Source organism: Pararge aegeria, chromosome 17 (assembly GCF_905163445.1).
Source record: "Pararge aegeria chromosome 17, ilParAegt1.1, whole genome shotgun sequence".
Classification (NCBI taxonomy): domain Eukaryota; kingdom Metazoa; phylum Arthropoda; class Insecta; order Lepidoptera; family Nymphalidae; genus Pararge; species Pararge aegeria.
The window spans coordinates 3,439,722-3,461,964 of NC_053196.1; the positions used below are offsets into that span (position 1 = coordinate 3,439,722).

Below are 22,243 nucleotides of genomic sequence, written 5' to 3' on the forward strand. Positions count from 1 at the left end.
CGGAATGCGACTTTGTTTTGTACATAGAAATCCTGTCAAGCTTTGTTATTAAGAATTCTGTGGTTGGTACCACAGATAGAAGAGAAGAGTTAGAGTTACCTTGACGTCCCTAAAATATAGATTATATAGCGACGACAATATTAAAATAATAATATTTTAAGCAATGTTATAAGGCCCTCTGGCCTGTACTACAAATTTAAAAACATTCATTCACTCGGTAATTATTGCATGAGCGATGTCTTTAATCTGCTTTTGGAAGTGAGATGCGATTTAAGACAACACAGAGAATCCAAGCCCAAAAAAAATAAACTATATAATTTTTGTTTACGATAAACAAAAAGAAGTAAATTTATCCCATACACACTTTATTCGAAGAACTTAAAACCCACTACATCGCATCACGCGCCCTTCCTATAACTCCTAATGAAGCATGACCCGTAGTTCCAGATTTAAGCGCGTTTCCAACTCAACACTCAATCAAATTCATCAGCTTTATTACTTTAAAGTATGTCTGTCTGTCAGAATTATTGATTTATAACTCAGCATATTCAGTGCAGTTTATTTAGCGAAATATTGTTTTACTATTGTAAGCATATATTCTTGGTAATCTTTTACTGATTTCTAATTTATAACGAATTCTAACAAATCTGTTTTTAGATACTTATTGTTTGTTACAGAGCACACTACATTTTAAGATATATCTCATCTCCTTGTTTTAGTTGAACACACTTTAATCAAGGAATCACCAAAATTGTATCTTAATAGAATTCATAAACCATTGCTTGCAGCTCTAGAAAAATATTTAATAATATATTCCTTTAAAGATTCGATATATCGAATTCATAATTTGTCGCAAATCTCCTTTACTAAATAATTGTTTTTAAAATGAATGAGAAATATTTTGATCGATTTCCAAAACACAGGTTGTCGTTCTCATTCGAGCGTACTATTTTATTGGATAAGTACATTAAAAAAAAACTATTGATTCGATTTACATCGATGTGTTTTGTCACTTTCAGCACAAGTGCTTTTGAACAGAATCTCCAAGTATATGTTAAAAATTAAACAGCTACTCACCCAAAGTTTCCGGGGTAGCAGATGGCATTTCGTCGACATACATGCTGTGCACCTTTTCCGCTAAAATGCTTCCCGCCATTGAAGATAACTTCTGAACAACAGGGTGAAGAGCACCTTCCGCTGTCAGAGCAAGCCGTCAAAGATCTGGATGAGGTTTCGAACCATCTCTCATCACCTGGGACGGAGTAACGCCATTCAGGGCTTGGGAACCGATAGTTATAACCTGGGTCCCATTGCGTTTGCATTTCGGGGCATCTCTCTACGTAGGCTCCAGCTAATTGCTCCATATATTGCTTATAAAGACGCTTCTGCCTTTGAGTTTGTGATACGTGGAGACGCAGGACGTTTAGGAAACACATTTTCGCTGCGTGAAAAATTCAGTTCGTAAGAGATAATTCACTATTTATATTGAATCTTTGAAACGTTTTAGCGAAAATTTCGATTATAGAATCCACTCGTAATATTTATAAGTTTTGCGGAATATTCGCCTGCACTAGATATTGATATTGTGCTAAAGTCACGCCTTAGATGATTTGAAGGAGAAAATAAAATAATACATATTCACTTTGCGCCAGCGATTTCTGTTCGTTAGTAAGGAATTTTCGTCGCATTTTCATAAGTAATATATCAGACGAATTTCCGATTAAAGATCACGATATTATTATGAATAAACAAAGTTTCCATTAAGTTAACTTTCTTTATAAAAGTTAATAAGGAAAAGTTGTATCATATAGTTGTTTTTATACACAAGGATTTGTTTACATTTTTGAGAAGTTATTAAGCGAGACGAAGAAAAGTTGCGCGCTTCGCGTCTGGGGCTGCACTGCGCCTGCGCAGCGACTAAAGTCAACAACCATAATCGCTTTACGTTAAATTAACTCCCATTTCCCCGAGAAGTGATGAAAAAACGGAACTAGCTAGTTAGCTACATGAGGAGAAAATGTAGCATAACTGAGATAAAATTGGCGCCAAAACCGTGGCTAATGATTTTTTAAACATCAGGTAGTTTGATATTTTAATACTTTTGCTATTTATATTCTGTTTTTTCTTAAGATATGTATCTTAATTTGTAAACAACTTTCCATTACTTTTAAGTGTAAAGTATGTTTTGAGAAAAGAAATTAAAAGTGTGCTAAAATAAATATGTAAGTACAAAGATAATGTACCATTTCAAACAAAACAAGAACTTTAGATGTTGATGAGTGAAGGAGTTCTATGGAAAATAAACATGATATTAAAAGTAACCAAAAGATGTTAACATTATCAGACAAGTAAGAAAAAATGGATTAAAGTTGTTTACCACTTTAAATTTTTTTTTGTAAATTGAATATTTCCTGTAGGTAAGCTTTGAAATAATAAACGTGCTAACAACATAATGATAAGTATTTATTCTTATGACCTAAAAGTATGGCACTTATTAATCATTATTTTAAAACAATCATCTCATATCATACAATGATTTACACTATTCTAAAAACAAAATATTACATCCACAAAACACTCTTTCATATAAAGACACGGTTTGTTAAAAAATTCAAATCGATTCATTTACTACTATTCGAATTTGTGGATATCGAAATACGAAAGCTCAATTTTTCAAACAGGATACAGCTTAAATCTCCTTTTCACACTGAAGTAGTATAATCTAGTTCTATATTAAAATACAGTGTCTTTTCTGTGGCAGGAATCACTATTTAATTTCAATAAATAAGGAAATAAGAGGTGTAGCCTTAGTACAAGTTTTGCTCGCTCGCAATTGAGGAGTCCTTTTCAAATATTAATTTCTGTTTCGTCAAAGAAAAATGGACTTAATACCACGTTATTTAGGATCGCAAATCCTGTACTTCTGATTTTGTTTGTAAAGATCCGTTCAAGGCCCGAGCTAAGTATTGTAGGAAAGTTTGAGCTTTAAAGCAATGCAAATAAGAAACATTTTACTCCGATGTTAAATTTTTTCCATACTCGAAAACGTCTCCTAGATTGCGAGCTAGCAAATCTTGTACCGAGGCTACGGTCAACTACTAAAAAAGCATGCCCACAAGTCGATACTAATATGTGGAATTAAAAAATATTTTTTATAAAAAGTCAAAAAATAACACTTAAAATTTTTCTCAACAGTAAAATACTTCAACTAAACATTTTTGAATATGTAAACGGGGATACTTTAACAGCGAAATGGCACGCTTAAGTTATATGACTATAGTATCTTATGGTTTGCCTTATTCATTGTATCATTCACTTTAACACCTCGCTAATAAAGGGTCAACACAAGGATAGTCGGTCCATTTAGCATCAGGGTTGAAACGAAGGCCATAGGGGCATACGGACCTAATTGGTGCGTAAACCTGAAACAATATTATAAAATTAGAATAAAATATGACTTATCTATAAAGCGTTGACAGCCTAGTGGATTAGGTTTCGGCTTTTCTTTCATGGAAACCGACTTCGAGCCCCGGCACGCACTGACTTTTCGTAGTTTTGTGCGTTTTTAATTTAAGCAATTTAAATATCACTTGCGTTAACGGTGAAGGAAGACATCGTGAGGAAACCTGCGTGCCTGAGAGTTCTCCATAATGTTCTCAACGTTGTTAGAAGTCAACTAATCCGCATTTGACTAGCGTGGTAGACTACGGTCTACGGCCTAAACAGTTCTCCTTCTGAGAGGAGAACCGTGCCCTGTAATGCCCATGTAATGGGTTTTAATATGATGATGATGATAGCCGTTTTTATAGATAATGGTACGGAACCTTTCGTGCGCGAATCCGGATCGCACTTGGCCGGTTTTTTAATCATTCGGAATTCGAATAATATTATCGAATAGTATCAATCGATCTCGTTCGTATGTTATAATTAACGGGTAGTGCAATCTTTTTAAAAGATTTAAAAAGTTGCCCTACATAAATTTATATATATTTTTCCTATAATACATAGATAAACACCCAAAAACTGAAAAACATTCATGTACATCACACAAACATTTTCCAGGTGTGAGAATCGAACTCACGGGCCTGTACTCAGAAAGCAGGACCACTCATAACTGCGCCAATCAGCTGTCAAAATGTATTGTCAAACATAACAAGGTATACAAATTAGGTAATTTCAATACAAAAAATATTTTAACCACGGTAAACTCTCGAATGTTACGCAACGAGCGGATAAAAAACTTACCCTGCATTCAAAATATTCGTCACATCGGCCAGGATATTTGTAGTAGCCATTTGGAGAGGGGCAATTGAAACCACTTGGCGTGGGAAGGGGGTTCAAGGGTTGTGGAGGCTGAGTGGGCTGCTGTATTGTTACTGCTGTAAGTGCTGAAACAAAAAAAAATGAAAGGCAAAACTTAAAATCCTAATAATGAGAAAGTGTGTTGTTTTATTCGTTTGTTTGTTTGTTTGTCCGTCCTTTACGCCATAACTAAGCAACCTATCAAGATTTTTGCCATTTAACATTTAGCTTATCCACTTTATAAGCATTCTAGAACCGGCTTCGAAACCTTTGCGTGTAAGATGCAGGCTTCTCTTTCGTGATTATCTTTTTTTTTTTATACAACTAGGTCACTCACCTCATCTCAAACCACACAGAGTTTATGTGACAAGGTATAGACTAATGATTAATGATTTTAAAAACATTTTTTTTTTATTATTTAAGTTGCAATCACAATCAGTAGTCAGTACACAACAGTTAGATAGCAAGTTTATGATTACAACTTGTACATAGATGACATTATCAATTTTACTAGTGGATTTTTTTACAAGTTTCGTGGGAACCGTTTGTTTTCCTGGGACTCTCCGTTAGCCTATGTAACTCTCCGTTCTTTCAACTCAAGTTGATTGGTTTGAAACTATCCTTTAGTGTCATTGCATGGTCAACTTGTCACATAGCCTCTCTCGTTATAGTCCATTTTAGCATTACTAATCCTGATTTAGTAATTTATTTCTTTGTTAAGAAATTAAACCAAAGGTATGTTATAACATTAATAAATAGGATAAAGAAAAGCTGTTCTTAAACCTTGAACGATCTTTCTTAAGCTACTAATAAAGGATTCAATAAAAAAAAAATTCTTCAATTATGGGTGGGTTGAAAATTTAAAAATATAGCCCAGGGTTAATCTCTAGCACTTGGTTGTGCAAGAAACAATTTTAATTTAACCTCATATTAGCAGCTTACTCAGTTAGTTAGTAAGTTAGTTAGTAATTATTATTAAGTGTTTACTAATTGGAATTATATTTAGTTGATTGGTTGCTAAGTTAGTGCGTGAAGAAAGGACAAACAAACAAACACACTTTCGCATTTACAATATTAGTAAGGATTTAGCTTTCCTTCTTTATAAGCTATCTCGAACAGGGTCCGAAACCAAATCCGCTTGACCATGGTGGACTACGGCCTATAGGGTTTAGGCCGGGTTTAGGCCGTCCACCATGTGTCACAGTGACGGTGATGGCCATTATTTGTGTACGTACCATTACAATTGACTACTGAAGGATCGTCGCAAAAAAGCTCCGGCGTTCTCGGGTTAGGGTTGAATTGGAGACCATCCAAACATTTGTAGAGGAGTGGTGAATTATCCTGAAACATAAATTTAGTTTTAACACTTAGTATGAATTGTAATAAAATCCGAAAACTAAAATGGAAATGGGCGGGACATGTGTGCAGGCAAAAGCAAGACAGGTGGGCAAAAAGAGTTACAGAATGGTATCCGAGAGAAGGGAAGCGATCTAGAGGACGGCAGAGAATTAGGTGGAGCGATGATTTTGTCAAAATGATGGGAGCAACATGGCAAAGACTGGCGCGTGATAGAGATGCATGGAAAGAAATGGAGGAGGCCTTCGTCCAAAGGGCGTACTGAACTGCGAAACTGTCAAATATAAATAATATGTTAAGAAAAATAGTTATAAGGAAGATTGTGTTTTAAATAATAGTTTGAATATTTATGTTTTTTTTGTTAACAATCATGCTTTTTTTCAGTAATAAAGGGCTTTATTATTATTATTATTATTATTATTATGAATTGTTAATAAGCAATCTGGCAGGGCAGCCCCCAACGAGCTGGACAGACATCAAGCCAGTCGCTGAGGGCCTCTGGAAACAAGCGGCCCAGGATCGTAGACATTGAAACTACAAAAGACCTATTTCCAGCAGTGGACGTCAATCGGTTGAATTGACGATCATAATTGCCGGTTACCGGTGAAGGGTTGCCATTCCAGCCCCATAGGAACCCAACGACCATCGGTTCTCCGAGCTATGTGCCCCGCCCATTGCCTTACCAATGTAACTCTTGTTCTTCTACGGATCTCCTCATTTCTGATTTGATCACGTAGACATACTGCCAGCATAATCTCTCCATCACTGACTCTGAATTCTTATAAGGTCGATAGTAATAGACCACGTTTTAGATCCGTAAGTCATCACTGGCAACACGCAATGCACACGTATTTTAGTTGGATATTATTTCCACTCTCCAATGCTCGGAGAAGTGAAAAAGCTGTGGGAGAAGATAAAGTTTTGCCCTTTTCACGGAAAGAAAATGTCTCATACCCGCATGGGTAGGTTAGTATTACGTTCGGTTAGTATTAACCGTGCTATATCTGGCTCAGTGTGATGAATTTGAATGCGGCGTCAACTAGTGAGTTTAAGCTGAGTGTTAACCCAGTTAAGTAACTCAGTCAAGAGTTTTAGCTGAGTGATAACTCAGTTAAGTAACTCAGTCAAGAGTTTTCACTCAGCTAAACGTATTGCTATCTACACATCTAGCCCTCTTTAAGCTGATCGCGTGGAAGAACAAAAAATAACTTTTTTACCTCGCATTTAACGTAAACGTCACATGTTCCTGGATATCCGAACACGCCGTTTCTCATTGGACAGATATAACCATTTAGAACGTTCGCAGGACGGCTTGTACTCGTGTCTATGGGGTTGTACGTTGTGTTAAGGAGGTTTGCGATGTATAAAATAGGACGCGGCGTGCCGTTGTGTTCCCCTGGTGGTACCTTTATCACCAAGGTTTCATTGCTGGTTGGAGACACTGGAGCGTCCGGATCGTTCGCTGTTAATAAGACATGAGAAATTTTAATGCGATCACTCGCTTGTTGCCACACGTGTGATAAATCAGTCATGATCATAGGAAAGTAACGGTTTTGCTGTTTTCATTGCATTTTAATTTTACAGTTCCTTTAGGCAATTCAATATGTGTTGTCTTTTTTTTTTTACATTACAATTTAGCCATTGACTGCAAACTCCCCTATTGGTAAGTGATGCAGTCTAAGATTGTAATGGGCTAACCTGCTAGGGGTATAGCAGTTATATTAAAGTTAAACCCATACCCCTTATGAGTTTCTATCGGACATTGTACGGGAACACTAAATCGCTTAGCGGCACATCTTTGTCGGTAGGGCCACTACCGAAGCCACCCACCAGACGAGACCATAGAAAATCTAGAAACGATGAATTTCCGGATTGACCCTGCTGGCGATCGGACTATGGGCTCACACTATGGACCACAGCGCCCACTTCTAGCCACGACCATTATTGTAAAAAAAAGAATTAGATATGGTGTTTATCACGATATTATGAAGAAGAGTTAAAAAAAATACAATTCGCGGAGTAATCGGTAAACAAATATTTAAACCAAAAAAAATCAAATCGAAATTCATCCTTTTTTACGCCGTTTAATAAAGTGATTACTTACGATTACATTTTACGACGGAGGGATCATCGCAAATAAGTTCTGGCGTCCCCGCATTCGGGTTAAACTGAAGTCCGTCGGGGCAAATGTACGTAAGTGGTATGTAGTCCTGGAACAATAAAATAACAGCCATTACTTAGAGTTATCGTCAGTATCAACTCAAGTTCAGAGACTTCACACGCCTATTAGAAAATTATCGAGAATTCTCGGGCATGCAGATTTCCTTACAATGTTTTCCTTCAGTAGTAAGTATTTAATTGGTATTGGTGGGTGCCGAGGGTCGAACTCCGTCCGCCAGATAGGCTGAAGTCCTAATATTTCAAATAGAGCAAAATCTATAGGTACTTATAATAAAACTGTAAGTGGGAGATTTCTGTACATTTAATATATTTTTAAAATTTTGATCGGGGGATGCTTTATTATCGATACTGAGTCCAAAACAGATTTTTATTTAATTTTTGTCTCTCCGTCTGTCTGTCTGTCTGTCCGGGCATCACGTGAAAACTACTGAACGGATTTGAATAAAATTTGATGTGATGGTAGCTGATATAATAGTTACGACAATGATAACAACCTCCCAGTACCTCCATAATACAAAAAACTAACGCTAAGCGTTACGATGACAACACACAGATGACAGTCGGCAATCAAATTTGTCAAATATATAACACCCCCTTTTCAACCTGACGGCTAGCATGGGCAAGAGACAATTATATCCCCGGGGATATGATAAAAAATTATCTTCTCGGAGCACTGGCGCACAAGTGGAAACAATATCCAAATAATATCTGTGTAATAAATAAACGGGGGTGAACGTTTCGGTGGACACGTTAATTATATCCCCTATCAGGGGATATAATCGGTGGATTTAATTTTTGTCTCCTGCCTGTGCTAGCCCTGCTGTATTGGATAAAATCAGGCAACAATTGATTATATGTAACTTACCTTGCACTCAATATAAACATCACATTTTCCAGGATACCGGAAGAAACCATTCCGTTTTGGACAGTTATAACCACGTAGCTCATTCGGAGGATGAGCTTGTGAAGGGGTAGTATTTGTTTCAGTAGAATTTTTCGATTCAGTAGGAGTATTTGATTCAGTAGAATTTTTTGATTCAGTAGGAGTATTTGATTCAGTAGAATTTTTTGATTCAGTAGGAGTATTTGATTCAGTAGAATTTTTTGATTCAGTAGGAGTATTTGATTCAGTAGAATTTTTTGATTCAGTAGGAGTATTTGATTTGCTATTAGATGTTTGGTTGGCGGTTGGTTTGTCATCAGTAGAATTAGTTGATGCAGTAGCATTATCTTTTGTTTCAGCTGTGGAGGGTGATCCAGCAGAAGTATTTGATTCAGGTCTAGTTGATGCATCATCAGAACTTTGTGGCATACAATTTATTGTAATTGCTGTAATAAAATAAAGCATAATGAACAATTTTTAATAGGAATCGCAAAGTCAATAAAAATTAGGGTCGGTACGACGTATGTATGTAAATTGATATCTCCGCAGAAGTTTGTAAGAAATATGTGGTATCAACAAACATCTACATGCTGTATTCTGTAAATATTTTGACTACCCTTAGCTGAGCTTGCACCCATAACCACAAATCGGCTAAGAATGATAAGATATCAGCAAGTTTATAAATCTTCCATTACTATCTGTACAGTGTATTTTTATAAATCCAGTATTACAATGGGAAACTTTAGCATTAAACTAGCTAAGGTAGTCAGTAATTATTGGATAGAAGGTGGCGTTACTTTGCGAAATTGCATGATATACCTACTATGAAAATCAAGCTTAATTTACTTATACCCCGCGAAAAGCAATCAGGCTTTTTTGGCAATTTGGCAATCTCTACGCATATTTCGCTCTGACACCGGAGCATCCTCAGAAGATGTTGATTTTACAATGAATAATTGTTAAGTCTCAACAATTATAACTAAGTATAATTAAGTGTTCGTTCTTAAATGAAGCTTGATTAGCAGTTAGTAGTGACAAAATTGTCCTACGTCGGTTTTCTATATTCAATCTCTGGGTAATTTGTTGATAAGTTGCTTAGCAAAGTAATGTTATTTGTTAATAATTATATGGATATTTTATGACCTAGTAGTACCTACCTACTGGTTATGTTTATTTAGATAAGTACGCTTGCCATCGTAGTATAGAGATGAATCGATTCCGAGTATCGAAACGTTGGTAAAACATCATAGTCATAGTAAACCTTTCATCGTCGTGTTAAAGCTCAAATTGGTCAATTATTCTACAGCTAGTGTTTTTGACAAAACGTTTGTAAAATAAAATCCAAAGAACAGAATTTGTGTCTCCTCTCCTTAGTTTTATTAAATCAATTTTGCTATGACGGTATATTGATTTGTTGCGAACATGCAATACATACGGAGGCTGGCAATACACGTCAGAATCTATTTTCGAATGTCTGATCAGATTATTTGCTCGTTACACATTTGATTCTTGGGTCGGGCTTTGTCTATACTCGGTCGTCCTCGTGCTGTCATCCCTATAGTTGGAGGGAGTCTTAGGACCGAGAAATAAGACATCTTTTTTGTCTCCGTCCAGAAGTGCATACTTAGACAAACATACATACTCAAACAAAATAGACAGGACCACGCCTTTAGACAATCGACAATCAGAAAGTCGGGTTCCCGTCTCGCGCCAGTTTCAAACTCGGACGCCTGATCCGATAGGATGTCCTAGTACAGAAATAAAACCCGACGAATCATATCAGATAGTCTAATAAGACAGTGGAACACAGAATCTGAAGTGTATTGACGGTATTGGTATGCCAAGGGAAAATCTAAGAACAATAAATAATATATTCATTATTTCTAGGGTAAAATAGATTTTGAAATCTGGTTTCAGAACGTGCCGTCACTTACCCAATAACAACGGAATAAGCAATACAAACAACATTTTGTTCCTAAGAATCATTTTAGTTTTACACTGGCACTTTTTTTTAAATAACTTATGAAGTACACAAAAACGTTAAAGTTGACGGTCGTTGTTATTCTCTTCAAACAATAACAAGTTTATTTAATAAACATTGTTATTTATAAGTACATTATTTTTGAATTATGCACTAATAAACATGTAGTCATTAATGTTTTGGTCATCAGCTATTTGCGGCAGGAAAATTGAATTGCGCATTACACAACTGGTCGGTGTTCTGCAAAACTTCGAGGTCAAGAAGTAATGTGAAAGCCATGAAGACAATCTATCTATAACAAAAGTTTTAAATTCCTAGTTCTAGTTTAAGGTTAAAGAATCAATTTTATAAAGGTTTGTGTTAAAACGAAATATGTATTTACATCGCTGCAAAACTCATCGCTTTATTAAAAAATATTGCTACGTCAGTGTGCTCAGAAACTTCACCATGATGTTCTTCCGTCGCGTGGCCATTCAACCACAGCGAGATAATATTTATTTATTAGCTGAGCAGTTTTTGCAGAATTGATATAAGCACACGCCTATATCAATTCTTGTCCTTTTCGTTCTTCTTATCCTTATTTATATCATTATACACAAGCTCGTTAATGGTAACTTGGAAGCTCCTAAACTTTAGCACGCACTTCCATTGTCTGCTAAGAAAACACCTAGATTTCCTACTCGCAAAACTTTTTATGTGAACAGCGGTAGAACGAATTTGGGTAGGAATGGCACTCTCAATCTCTCTCTCTCAGTCATGTCTCTAATGATCTTGCTCGCACAAAAAACAATATTGATCTATTTTCTCAAAGGCGGAATGATTTTAAACGTGCTATTATTTCTACTTTGTCAAGCAATCCGGACTGCACTTTTGGATTATAATTTTTAGTTTTTTATTTTTTAGTTTTTCTTATTGTAACTTTTGTTTAACTTGTTACTAAACTTTTGTTTTTGTTGTACTAAAACTTTTATTAAACTTTTGTTTGTCATTTTGTAGTAAATGCTGTGCTCACCTTCTATTGGCTAGTCACACTGATTAGAAACAAATATTTGTAATTTTCCTTTACTATGTATTGTAAACAAGCTTATAAATAAATAAAATGATAAATGCGAAAATGTGTTTGTTCCTCCCTTTCTTTTCTCTATAACTAAGCAACCAATCAACTATATTTTTAGCTTAGTTAGCTGAAAGGTCGGAGAGTGACATAGGCTATTTTTTATCCCAGGAAAACACACTGTTTCCACGGGATTTGTACAAAAAAAACCGAAAACTGCATAGACGAAGAACGCCGGTAACATCTAGTATTTAATTACCTAGTATTATTTAGTAAAACTGATATTACTATAGATCACTGCTTAGGCAGCTATAGGCATAACCTACTCTTACTGAGAAATAGTTCGAAAAGCTTTGATGTCGCTCACTTCTACCGAAATTTGTTCTCATCGTTGTACAACTTAGAACTAATTGGCACAATTCGTGCGAAACGAACGAATACGGTTTACGAACCGCTAAGGTATGGAGCACTCCTTCCACCTTCCACCAGTACATGTGTCGCCTTGCACGCAACTTAATCAATTTACGTGGCAAAAATAATGTCTAGTACTCAACAGCTTCAAGGCAAGAGCGGCATTTTCAAATAAACCGTAATACTCATCTGATAATAAAAAGTTGTTGCATTCCGCATGACGCGGTCCAAATTAAAGAATTTGGAATTCAACTCGTTGTTCTAATCGATAATTATTAATAACATAATAATGACGCAGTCGTATACAACTTTAATGGTAAGTTCATTTTGATTGTTTTTTTAAGTTAGCTTATCATGGATCCTGAAATAATATTGTTCTGATTTTATGCTTCTTTCAAGACAAATCTGGAGAGCCCGTACAAGACGAGGCCATCGTGTCTTGTTGGTGGAGATCCTATCCTTTTAATTATCTTTCCTAAACGTATTGGTTAAAAGTTGATACGACCATTTATTATAAAACATATATATATGATATAAATTATTTTTCCGCAGCAGCCTTCAGAAAACAAGTTCTGTAAATAAATTCTGTTTTATAAAGATCAAAGATCTTATAATTTTTCATTAAAAAGTTTTTTATATTTCATAAAAAAAAGTACCACAAAATCCATTGCCACTTTTCTGATATAGGTAACTTTAAGAGCTAGAGGAGTTTCAAACAACCATCTAACAGGGGTTCAGATTACTGTGATACTTGGTTATGGAAATTGGAATAAAAGACAAAGAATGAATGTTCTATCGACAAAGAATTAACCAGCAAACGTAAAAGTGTCACACAAGTGTCAGGTCGTGATGTGTTAACAAACCCTATTAAATTGAGTATTCAATAAAGGGGCTATTTAAAGTACAGCTATAGAATTTTTCTTAAAACCAGTCCTGTAGTTCTGGAACGAAGCGCATTCAAACCATTGAGATAATAAATAGGTTTAATGGTTAAAAAGGTTAAACATTATTCTTATGTAGGGTAGAGGTAAGGAGAGTCATCTTATATGGGAGAAAAGTTGAAAAAGTGTCCAGTGTATGCGCTTAATAACAGTTCAAAAATCCTCCACAATGGCGCTGGTGGATGCACAGGGTATGGTATGAATGTAGCAATCGTAGATGAATTGAAGTATGCCGAGTTAAAAAATTTAATGTCATTATCGACTAAAGTAGTTAATTATTGAGAATTTCAACAACTTACGTTGTACAAAATATTGTGGTAAATATAACCTTACTTCCTTGTGTCTCCATACTTCCTTGTTTATTTTTCAACTCTACTCTAACAATATTTATATTTGGCGCTTCTTTTAAGAGTTACCTTGATGCAAATGTGGCGCCATCCTAATTTAATACATTTTGGCGACACTTTTTCATATACACAGATGATCCTCCTTACCTCTACCCTCCATAATTATTCTATATAATAATAATAATAATAATAATAATAATTTATTAACCAAAATTCACAAGTAGACTTAAAACTATTATGGTGTAATCATAAATTCTTACGAATTTTACCGTACACCACCGTGCCGTCGACAAAAGGTAACATCTAAAGAAATTAATTAACACCCACCTACTTACTACAGCAATCAAGATATTCCATATAAATAAAATTCCCTCAATATAATTAGGTAGATACATCGGAAGTTTAAAATTGGTAGTAGGTAGGCAGGTAGGTACTATAAATATATTTTAATATTAACTAACAATCTTATTTAAACCTATATCCTATAACTTTATTAGTAATGTTAACTATAACTATTTAAACTATTGCTATTTACAAAAAACCTTAAGTGGATAACAAAGCAGGTAGTTTAAAAATGCGGTAAGTTAATGCCACGAACGTCCATCGAGCAACGCAATACAGGATGTTCAGTTGTCGCATATTTTTAGGAATTAACTGTTATTGTACTTTGAAATTGTAATTTGTTGATAGTAATGTTTTAATTTAAATTTTATGTTTTTATGTGTTATGGTATCTTTGAGTGACTTAGGTAGCTGATTAATTAGGTAAGGCACAATGTAGTTTAACCTTCTTTTCCCGTACAAGTTATTATATTTTGGTAGACAGAGTTTAGGATTATCAAGCCTACGGGCTGAATATGGAATTTGTGCTTTTCTTAGATCCAGATATATGAAATCCAGATACACAAATATACACAGATGTGCAAATATGTTGCTTGTGGGCCGATTCCGGCTTTTTTACCTAGTCTGTATAGTTTATCTTTCAAATACTTGCGTAGTTATAAAAATCTCTGCAAATATTATGTAACTAAAAGCTTAAATTTTTCAAGTAGGTAGCTGTTTTTCTATTTATTCTCCGTGGCTGTTACTACTGGAACTGTGTCACTGTCAGAAGATATTTGAATTTTGTTCGTATTAGGAAAAATTACTCTACTTGGGAATATTTTACTTTATACTGAAGTCATGGCTTTATGCCTTACTATGAAATCGGACATAATATTTAGGACTAAAGACATGGCTATTCGCCTTACAAATGAGATTGAATGAAACACTGATGACCTGGCTGTACGGTGATATACCTTTGCTTTTTCCCCATGGGAAAGAATAAAAAACAAAATACAAATGACGTTTTGCTTTCGCGCCAATTCTGCTAAACCTGGTGTTAGGGTACCTCTTATTAGTATTTACCTGAACAAAAAATGGAAGAAATTGATGAACTTGATCAGCTAGACGAACTGCTACGTGCTGACTTTGTTGAAGAAAATAATACAAATAAAAATGGAACAAGTTTGCGTGAAGTTAATATTTTCGAAAATAGTGAAGCTTGTGGGGATACCTCTGAGATAAATGTACCAACGACATCAGCTGTTCACAACGGTGACACGGACTCCTCAGATGACGAGGAAAAGAGAAACTGCACCGAACGCAAGTACAACGATTACGGAACGCATATTAAAAAAACTTTAGATAACCAAGATCAGGAACATGTAGACAGGAGAATCGATTTCGAAAGTAGACTACGACAAACAAATATCGACGCTAAAGTCGCGCGAAAAGCTTCGTTTTCAAAAAAACCTTTTCCCACGTCAGATCAAAATAATAAAGGCATATTCTGTGCCCCAGAAATTAAAAACAAGGGTCCTTCTGATGTCTATACCGATCCCATTTTCGGAATTAGAATTACAAAACCGTTAATCTCAAGTAGTGCACTATTAGACAGAATGCAAGGACGGGAGGCGGTCAATATGCTTAGAGTAAAGAGGTATGTCGAAAATGAAGATTTATCTAAAGACTGGGTTATAGCTGGTGTAATAGTGAGAAAAAGTAGTGCTAAGAAGTCACAAAAGGGCAACAATTTTGTTATATGGACCCTTAGTGACCTAAAAGACGATTTAAAAACCATTTCATTGTTTTTATTCCGTAAAGCTTACAATGAATTATGGAAAACATTAGAAGGGACTGTAGTAGCTATTCTGAACCCTAATGTTCTTGATAGGTCACAGAATTCGGCAGATCAAGCTTGTCTGAGTGTAGAAAATTCAGACAGAGTAATGGTTTTAGGTCAATCCAAAGACTTAGGTATATGTAGAAGCAAAAAGAAAAATGGAGAACCATGCACAGCTTTTGTAAACTTAAATCAATGTGAACATTGTATTTATCATGTTAAGCAAGAGTACCAGAAATACTCACGAAGACAAGAACTACAATCCTCCACAATGGGCAAAGGCCTTGTCAACTTGCAAAACAAAGTATTTGGGAAAAGTACTTTCATATATGGGGGTAAATCCTATGCTGCTTTACCTAAAGGTGATCATAAAAAGGTTAAAGACAGAGATGATACAAGATTAATGTCCCTTAGTGACTATTATAAGTCTGAAGCTGATAGCTTGATGACCAATAAAGCACCATTAGGTGCAGGTGCAATGAAAGGAAATACTGGATTACTGCATAGCCCAACTGCACAGAGGCTTACTGATACACAAAGGCTTAGCAATCTCACCAATGTTAATAAAAATAATGATAAATTGCAAAATCAGAGCTTAGCAGAAAAAGTAGCAAACTCACCTACACTAGGAAAAGGATTTCGTTTAAAAGGCAGTGGATTTGTAGATCTAAGCATGTCATACAGCCAAAGAAATGCAGAGAAAACTAAACTCAATGCAATAAGGCTTATTCAACAGAAAGGTGGGCTTGAAAAACATGATCCTATGAACACAAAAGGTACTGAGACTGGAAAGAAAAGAGCTTTAGACATGTTGAATAATTCAACTAGTGATGAAAATGAAAGCAAGAGGACTAAGGCAAATGAGGAGGAATATAAAAAACTCAAGCCTATAATGTCTGAGAGGTTTAAAAAGATTTTAGAAGCCACATCCGCTCATGGGAATTTAATAAAACAGCATGAGGATGATGAACAGGAGAAATACTTCAACAAACTTGAGAAAAAGGAGGCAATGGAAGAAAAAATGTTGAATACATTTAAGCTAGCTTGTAAAGCAGTGAGATGTGCAAAATGTAAGTACACTGCTTTCTCTGCAGCACAGATATGTAAAGATGAAAGACATCCACTGAAAGTATTAGACACATTCAAAAGGTTCTTTAAATGTGCAGATTGTAACAACAGGACTGTTTCATTAGAAATATTACCTCTAAGATCATGTAGCAATTGCAGTGGATCTCGATGGGTAAAAGCACCTATGCTTCGTGAAAAGAAAGTCACATCACTGTCTGCTGGCTTATCAATAAGAGGAGAGGAAGAAAGTTATATAGGTGGGCAGGTTACTGCAGGGAAAAATATTGACTTGTTAGTACCTGATAGCTAATAGATAACAGACATTAATTCATGCTGATAATATTTCGTATATTAACTTTTCTAAATTAGGCTTTGATCTTTTTATGAGCAGAATTTTACGATAAATAAATTATTAAACATAGTTCTAATATCAGCAGGTTGCACTAAATATTATAAATGTCATCAATTGTTATGTCTGATAGCACAAATAAGGCAATATATTTATTAATATTTTCCTATCTTTTCTGTTGTCATTTTTGTATTTGTAATATAATAGCCTGCTGGATTCAGTAATTTAAGTAATATGGTGGTGCCAATTATTCCTTGATACCTAAAAGTAAATTTATACAATTGGCACAACACATGGCAAGAATTAATTTGATGAAACTAAATATATTGCTGCGATTTAAATATTTTGGGACTTATATACTTATTTTTAAACATTTTATATCATTGACATTTTTAAAGACTATTTTTAGGTTTAAGGTTTTAAATAAAATACAAGATGAAAATAAAGCATAATATAATTTTATTATGAAACTTCCAGTAAATAACACTGAACCTTTCCATAAAACACAATGTGTTTCTGTTACTCATACAAGATTGATATCAAGATTACAATTTCATTGGCAGCACATTTAAAATTGGCTCAATAAGGACCAATTGACATGGTCACATCAAAGAACAACCTAATATTATTTTAATCTTTATCTCCATAATGTAATTAAAGAAGTTCTATCTAAGAAGACTATTTTGTTTTTTTGGACAATATTAAGCATAACAATGTGAAAATATTCTGCGAAGAATATACGATTGTCACTTTGATGAGCTTTGATAATTTTGTGTAAATAGTCCCATAGAGCCAATGTTTGTGTTTGGCCATACAACGATGTGGCCCGCGGTTATTTATGGCCTGCTACATACATTTCCATATCGAGCCTTTACCGCAGAATTAGCGTAACTGACAAATAAAATTTATACCAAAAGAAGCTTTATTATATTTGTGTATTTAACACACATAAAACCTTTTTTCTAAAATTTTAAGATTTTTCAGATAACGCTAATTCGGTGGTAAAAGCTCCATGTATTTGTGGCTGCCGCTCATTGTGGTTCTGGCCAGAAGCCTCTCCGTACAAAATATATCGGCAGGTCATTCTATGATATATTATTCGAAGTCCTAAACTAAGCTAGATAAATAAAATCCAAACAATGTAAGTATTTGTCATAGAATTGAGAACAAACAGAATCCGTGTATTGAAGCATAAAAAAACCTAAGTAGTGTTTCTCGAACAGGCGGTTAGTGACTTCATTCATTTAGCAGATAATTTATTATTGTAACTTTAATATTCTAAACATTTACCATAAAATGAGGAAAATGGGAAAAGTTCGTGAGCTGGCAACATGAGACGTGCAGAAGTGTGACGTGCTCGGAACAGGAACTCAGCAATCTGCTGAGTTTCTTGCCAGCTCTTCTCGGTGGATTTTCCTTCCGAACCGGTGGTATAGTCACTACAAACAGACAGACGTTTCAAAAGTGACAGTGCTTACAAACTGAGCATACTTGAAATAAATGAATTATGAATTGTAAAAATTCTTCTCTGTTTTTGGACACAATACACAGCATACAATAATGGATTAATGACTCTGGGGTATTTGTTTTGTATTTTGAGGGCATTTATGAATTAAGGGCATACAACATTTCACTATTACTACAAAATTCATAAAAATATTTTTATGTGGTTGTGATTTAGGTAATATGTAGCTAATATAATAACTAGCTTAGTTTAAGATTTAACGAATAATAGTGCAATGATTGGCAGGTAACTTTTGTACACAGGTGAGGTGGGTCAAGTAACCTTAACAAGGCTGCAGCCAAGGAGTTATACATAATGGAGGTGCTGGATATACGGCTTTAATAATTTACACAGCCTTTTTATATATTTAATTTATTTACTACATGTTAAAAAAAACAGATCAGTGTAGCTAATAACTGAGACACAGCTTTTTTTTTCATTCACCAGTGTCTTATTACCAATTTATTTACAAAAATTCCTCAAGTGGCAGTGGTCCAAAATATAGTGCTTACAATTATTATAGAAAGAAAAAATGTAAAATCCATTCGCTATTTTACTTTTTCAAAGTTTAAATTATATTTTGAAGACCAAAAAAACAACTTCAATGTGTTAAATACAGCAAATGATTCAATATTAAAGTTTATATTATTATACCTACTATAGTTTCGCATTGATTTATTTGCTTTTGTCAATTAATCAAGAGGTTTTTTCTTCAATCTCCGAGGATCCCACCAAATCTAAATAGGAAAGACAAGACACCCTTTCAAGTGAAAAAATAATCCAAACATGCATTAATGTTTATATCTCTAGCTGCTATATATTTTTATTCTTGCTCACACTAGTTTTACTATATCATTGTACTACTATCAATAAATAATTAAAAACAATCAATAATTATTGGCAGTCCGGGAATGATTTCAAAAGTTGATTGGCAGAACATCCCTTCTATTGTTTATAATGGTGTCGCTATTCCTTTTAGTGCCACCGTTAAAGATCTTGGCATTCAAATAGATCAGGATTTATCATGGTCAACGCATATTAAGGAGCTGAGTAAGAAAACTTTTGCGACAATGCATTCATTGCGACGCCTACGTGCTGTTCTGCCAATCCCAACCAAAGTTATGATAGCCCATTCTCTCCTTCTCTCAATTCTCGATTATGCGGATGCATGCTTTCTTAATTTGACTGAAGACCAGATTAACAAACTTGAGCGTCTCCAAAATCTTGCTATTCGGTTCATATTTGGCCTACGCAAATATGACCACGTTTCCGAATTTCGACAAAAACTCAAGTGGCTCCCTATTCGCCGTCGCCGGGATTTGCATGTACTTTCGCTTCTGTACTGTGTTTTATTTCATTTAAAAACTCCTTCTTATCTTAAGGAGAAGTTTACTTTTCTGGGAGTGCAATCTGATTTAAGATCGTGTCGCGCGCTGACTCTGAGTACGCCTTTTCATAGAACTAAGTTCTATGAGCACTCGTTTACAGTGCAAGCCATAGCGCTATGGAATGCGCTCCCAATAGACATAAGGCAGTCTAAGACACTTTGTATTTTTAAGAAAGCTGTCAAAAACCACTATAGTTTGAATTGAAGACGACTTGTAATAGTATTTACTGTTGTTAATGTATTTATGATATGTTATAGTATATATTAGTTTATTATTATTTTTTATTATTTAATTTATTATGTATTATTTTATTTGTGTAATCTAGTTTAAGTATTAGTATGTAGTTATTAGTATGTATTTTTTTTTAATATGCACAACCTGCAGTATGTTATCCTTTTGTTTTCCTTATCCTAAGGTTGCCTGGAAGAGATCGCTACGAAGCGATAAGGCCGCCTTTTGTATACTTCTTCTGTCTGTGTTTTCTTTTATTCTTTTTTTGTATTTTTATTTGTGTGCAAATAAAGAGTATAAATAAAATAAATAAATAAATACTATCTTTACCCTTTTTTTTCCCCCCGGACCTCGGTATCGAGTAGACGTGCGATCATAGTGTAAATTTTTATATATATTAATATTAAATTAAATTGTGTTCAAAAAATAAATTTAAAATAATAGGAGTGCATAAGTGTTCAGGAGGTCTACTAGGAAGCCACAGGCCCCGTCTCAGCGGCGACGTCAGAGTTAAGAGTGTATGCGCCGCCCCTTCAGGACAGCCATCTTGCTGGAGGGCGTGATTCACTGCTGCGCAAGCGCCTCCTTCATTGAAGCCATCTTGTTCCGAGGCGTGGCCGTTAACGTTGACCTGCGCTGAGCTCATGCAACCCTGGTACCTGACAATTACTAACTGTAACGATTGTGACATTTGAACATCCAGACTTTTGTTATTGTTTGTACAGCGAATGGAGCACATGCGCATTTGATCTCTTAGTTGGGGTATTATAATGCCTGAGCCATACTTTCGACTGATATGATTGGTAATGCTTGTCCCACACTGTCGAGGAGTTCAGATTTGATAAACTAAATTACCTTCTAAGATTATCAAAAGTTAATATAACATAAATTAAAGGATTCAATATGAACAAATCATTCTCTGAATCTAACATTGCGGAAGATTCGCCTAACAAATCGGACTCAACATCAAGTTTTGTCTCATTGCGTAACAAAAGAAAGAGGGAAAAAGAGGACTTTAGTTTTGAATTCTCTGTATTCAAGGAGGAAATGAAAAGCTTGATACACTCTATGGTGTCCACAAATAGTGAAGAAATAAAGAAAATTACACCGACACTAGCAGACATTCAGCAATCAAATCGAAACATAGAAAATTCTATTGCATTTCTCACATCTCAAAATGAAGAATATAAAAAGAAAATTGAATTATTGGAAATGCAAGCGCAGGAAGATAGAAAATACATAACTATTTTGGAAGATAAAATTGAAGACATACAGAAAGGGATGAGGAAAACTAGCTTTGAAGTTAAAAATGTGCCGAGGAATGATAAAGAGACTAAGGAGGATTTGCTTGACATGGTAACTTGCCTGTCCAAAAACATTGATTGTGAAATAAGTAGGTCTGATATAAGAGACATATATAGAGTACGTCCAAGAAAGGAAGGACAAAGGAATACGCCTATAATAATAGAAACAATGTCAACAATAACCAAAAATAACTTCCTTAAAATGAGTAAGTCTTTTAATATAAAAAACAAGACAAAAATCTGTGCGAAACATTTAGGACTACGCCGTGAACCAGACACTCCGGTTTACATATCTGAAAACTTAACAGCGAAGGCCTCCCGACTATATTTTCTGGGAAGAGGGCTTACAAATTCGGGTCTATATAAATACTGTTGGACGTCTTATGGCAAAGTGTATGTGAGGAAAGACGACAATTCGCGAGTGATTCTGATTACTAACGAGGCCCAAATTCAAAAACTGCAACAAGAAGACTGACTATGCTTAGTGAATACAGTGTCAATCACTCTTATAAATTTACATTGTTACTACATCTATCTGATTGTATATAATCTTAAAACATGCGAGCTAAATACTTTCATACACACATCACTTACTTTACTCACACATATCTCTCAAAGGTCACATTCCATAACTTACAATTACAAATTACTACCAAAAATCACCCTATATAGTTTGCTATACACACCAAACATACTCAAACAATCTTTACCTAAAAAATCTATGTTACTACTCTGGAATATCATAGTTGTAACACATGAATTGCTGCTAAGAAGGACGTA

At 34.9% G+C, this 22,243-nt stretch overlaps 1 protein-coding gene across 1 annotated transcript; it reads left to right on the plus strand.

Annotated features, from left to right (window-relative positions):
- Positions 1-14,820: 14,820 nt before the first annotated feature.
- Positions 14,821-17,411, plus strand: LOC120630830 (protein MCM10 homolog). Its single transcript, XM_039900124.1, has one exon. It carries the CDS (start codon positions 14,874-14,876, stop codon positions 16,995-16,997), a length of 2,124 nt encoding a protein of 707 aa, XP_039756058.1. The 5' UTR covers positions 14,821-14,873; the 3' UTR covers positions 16,998-17,411.
- The last annotated feature ends 4,832 nt before the right edge of the window (positions 17,412-22,243 follow it).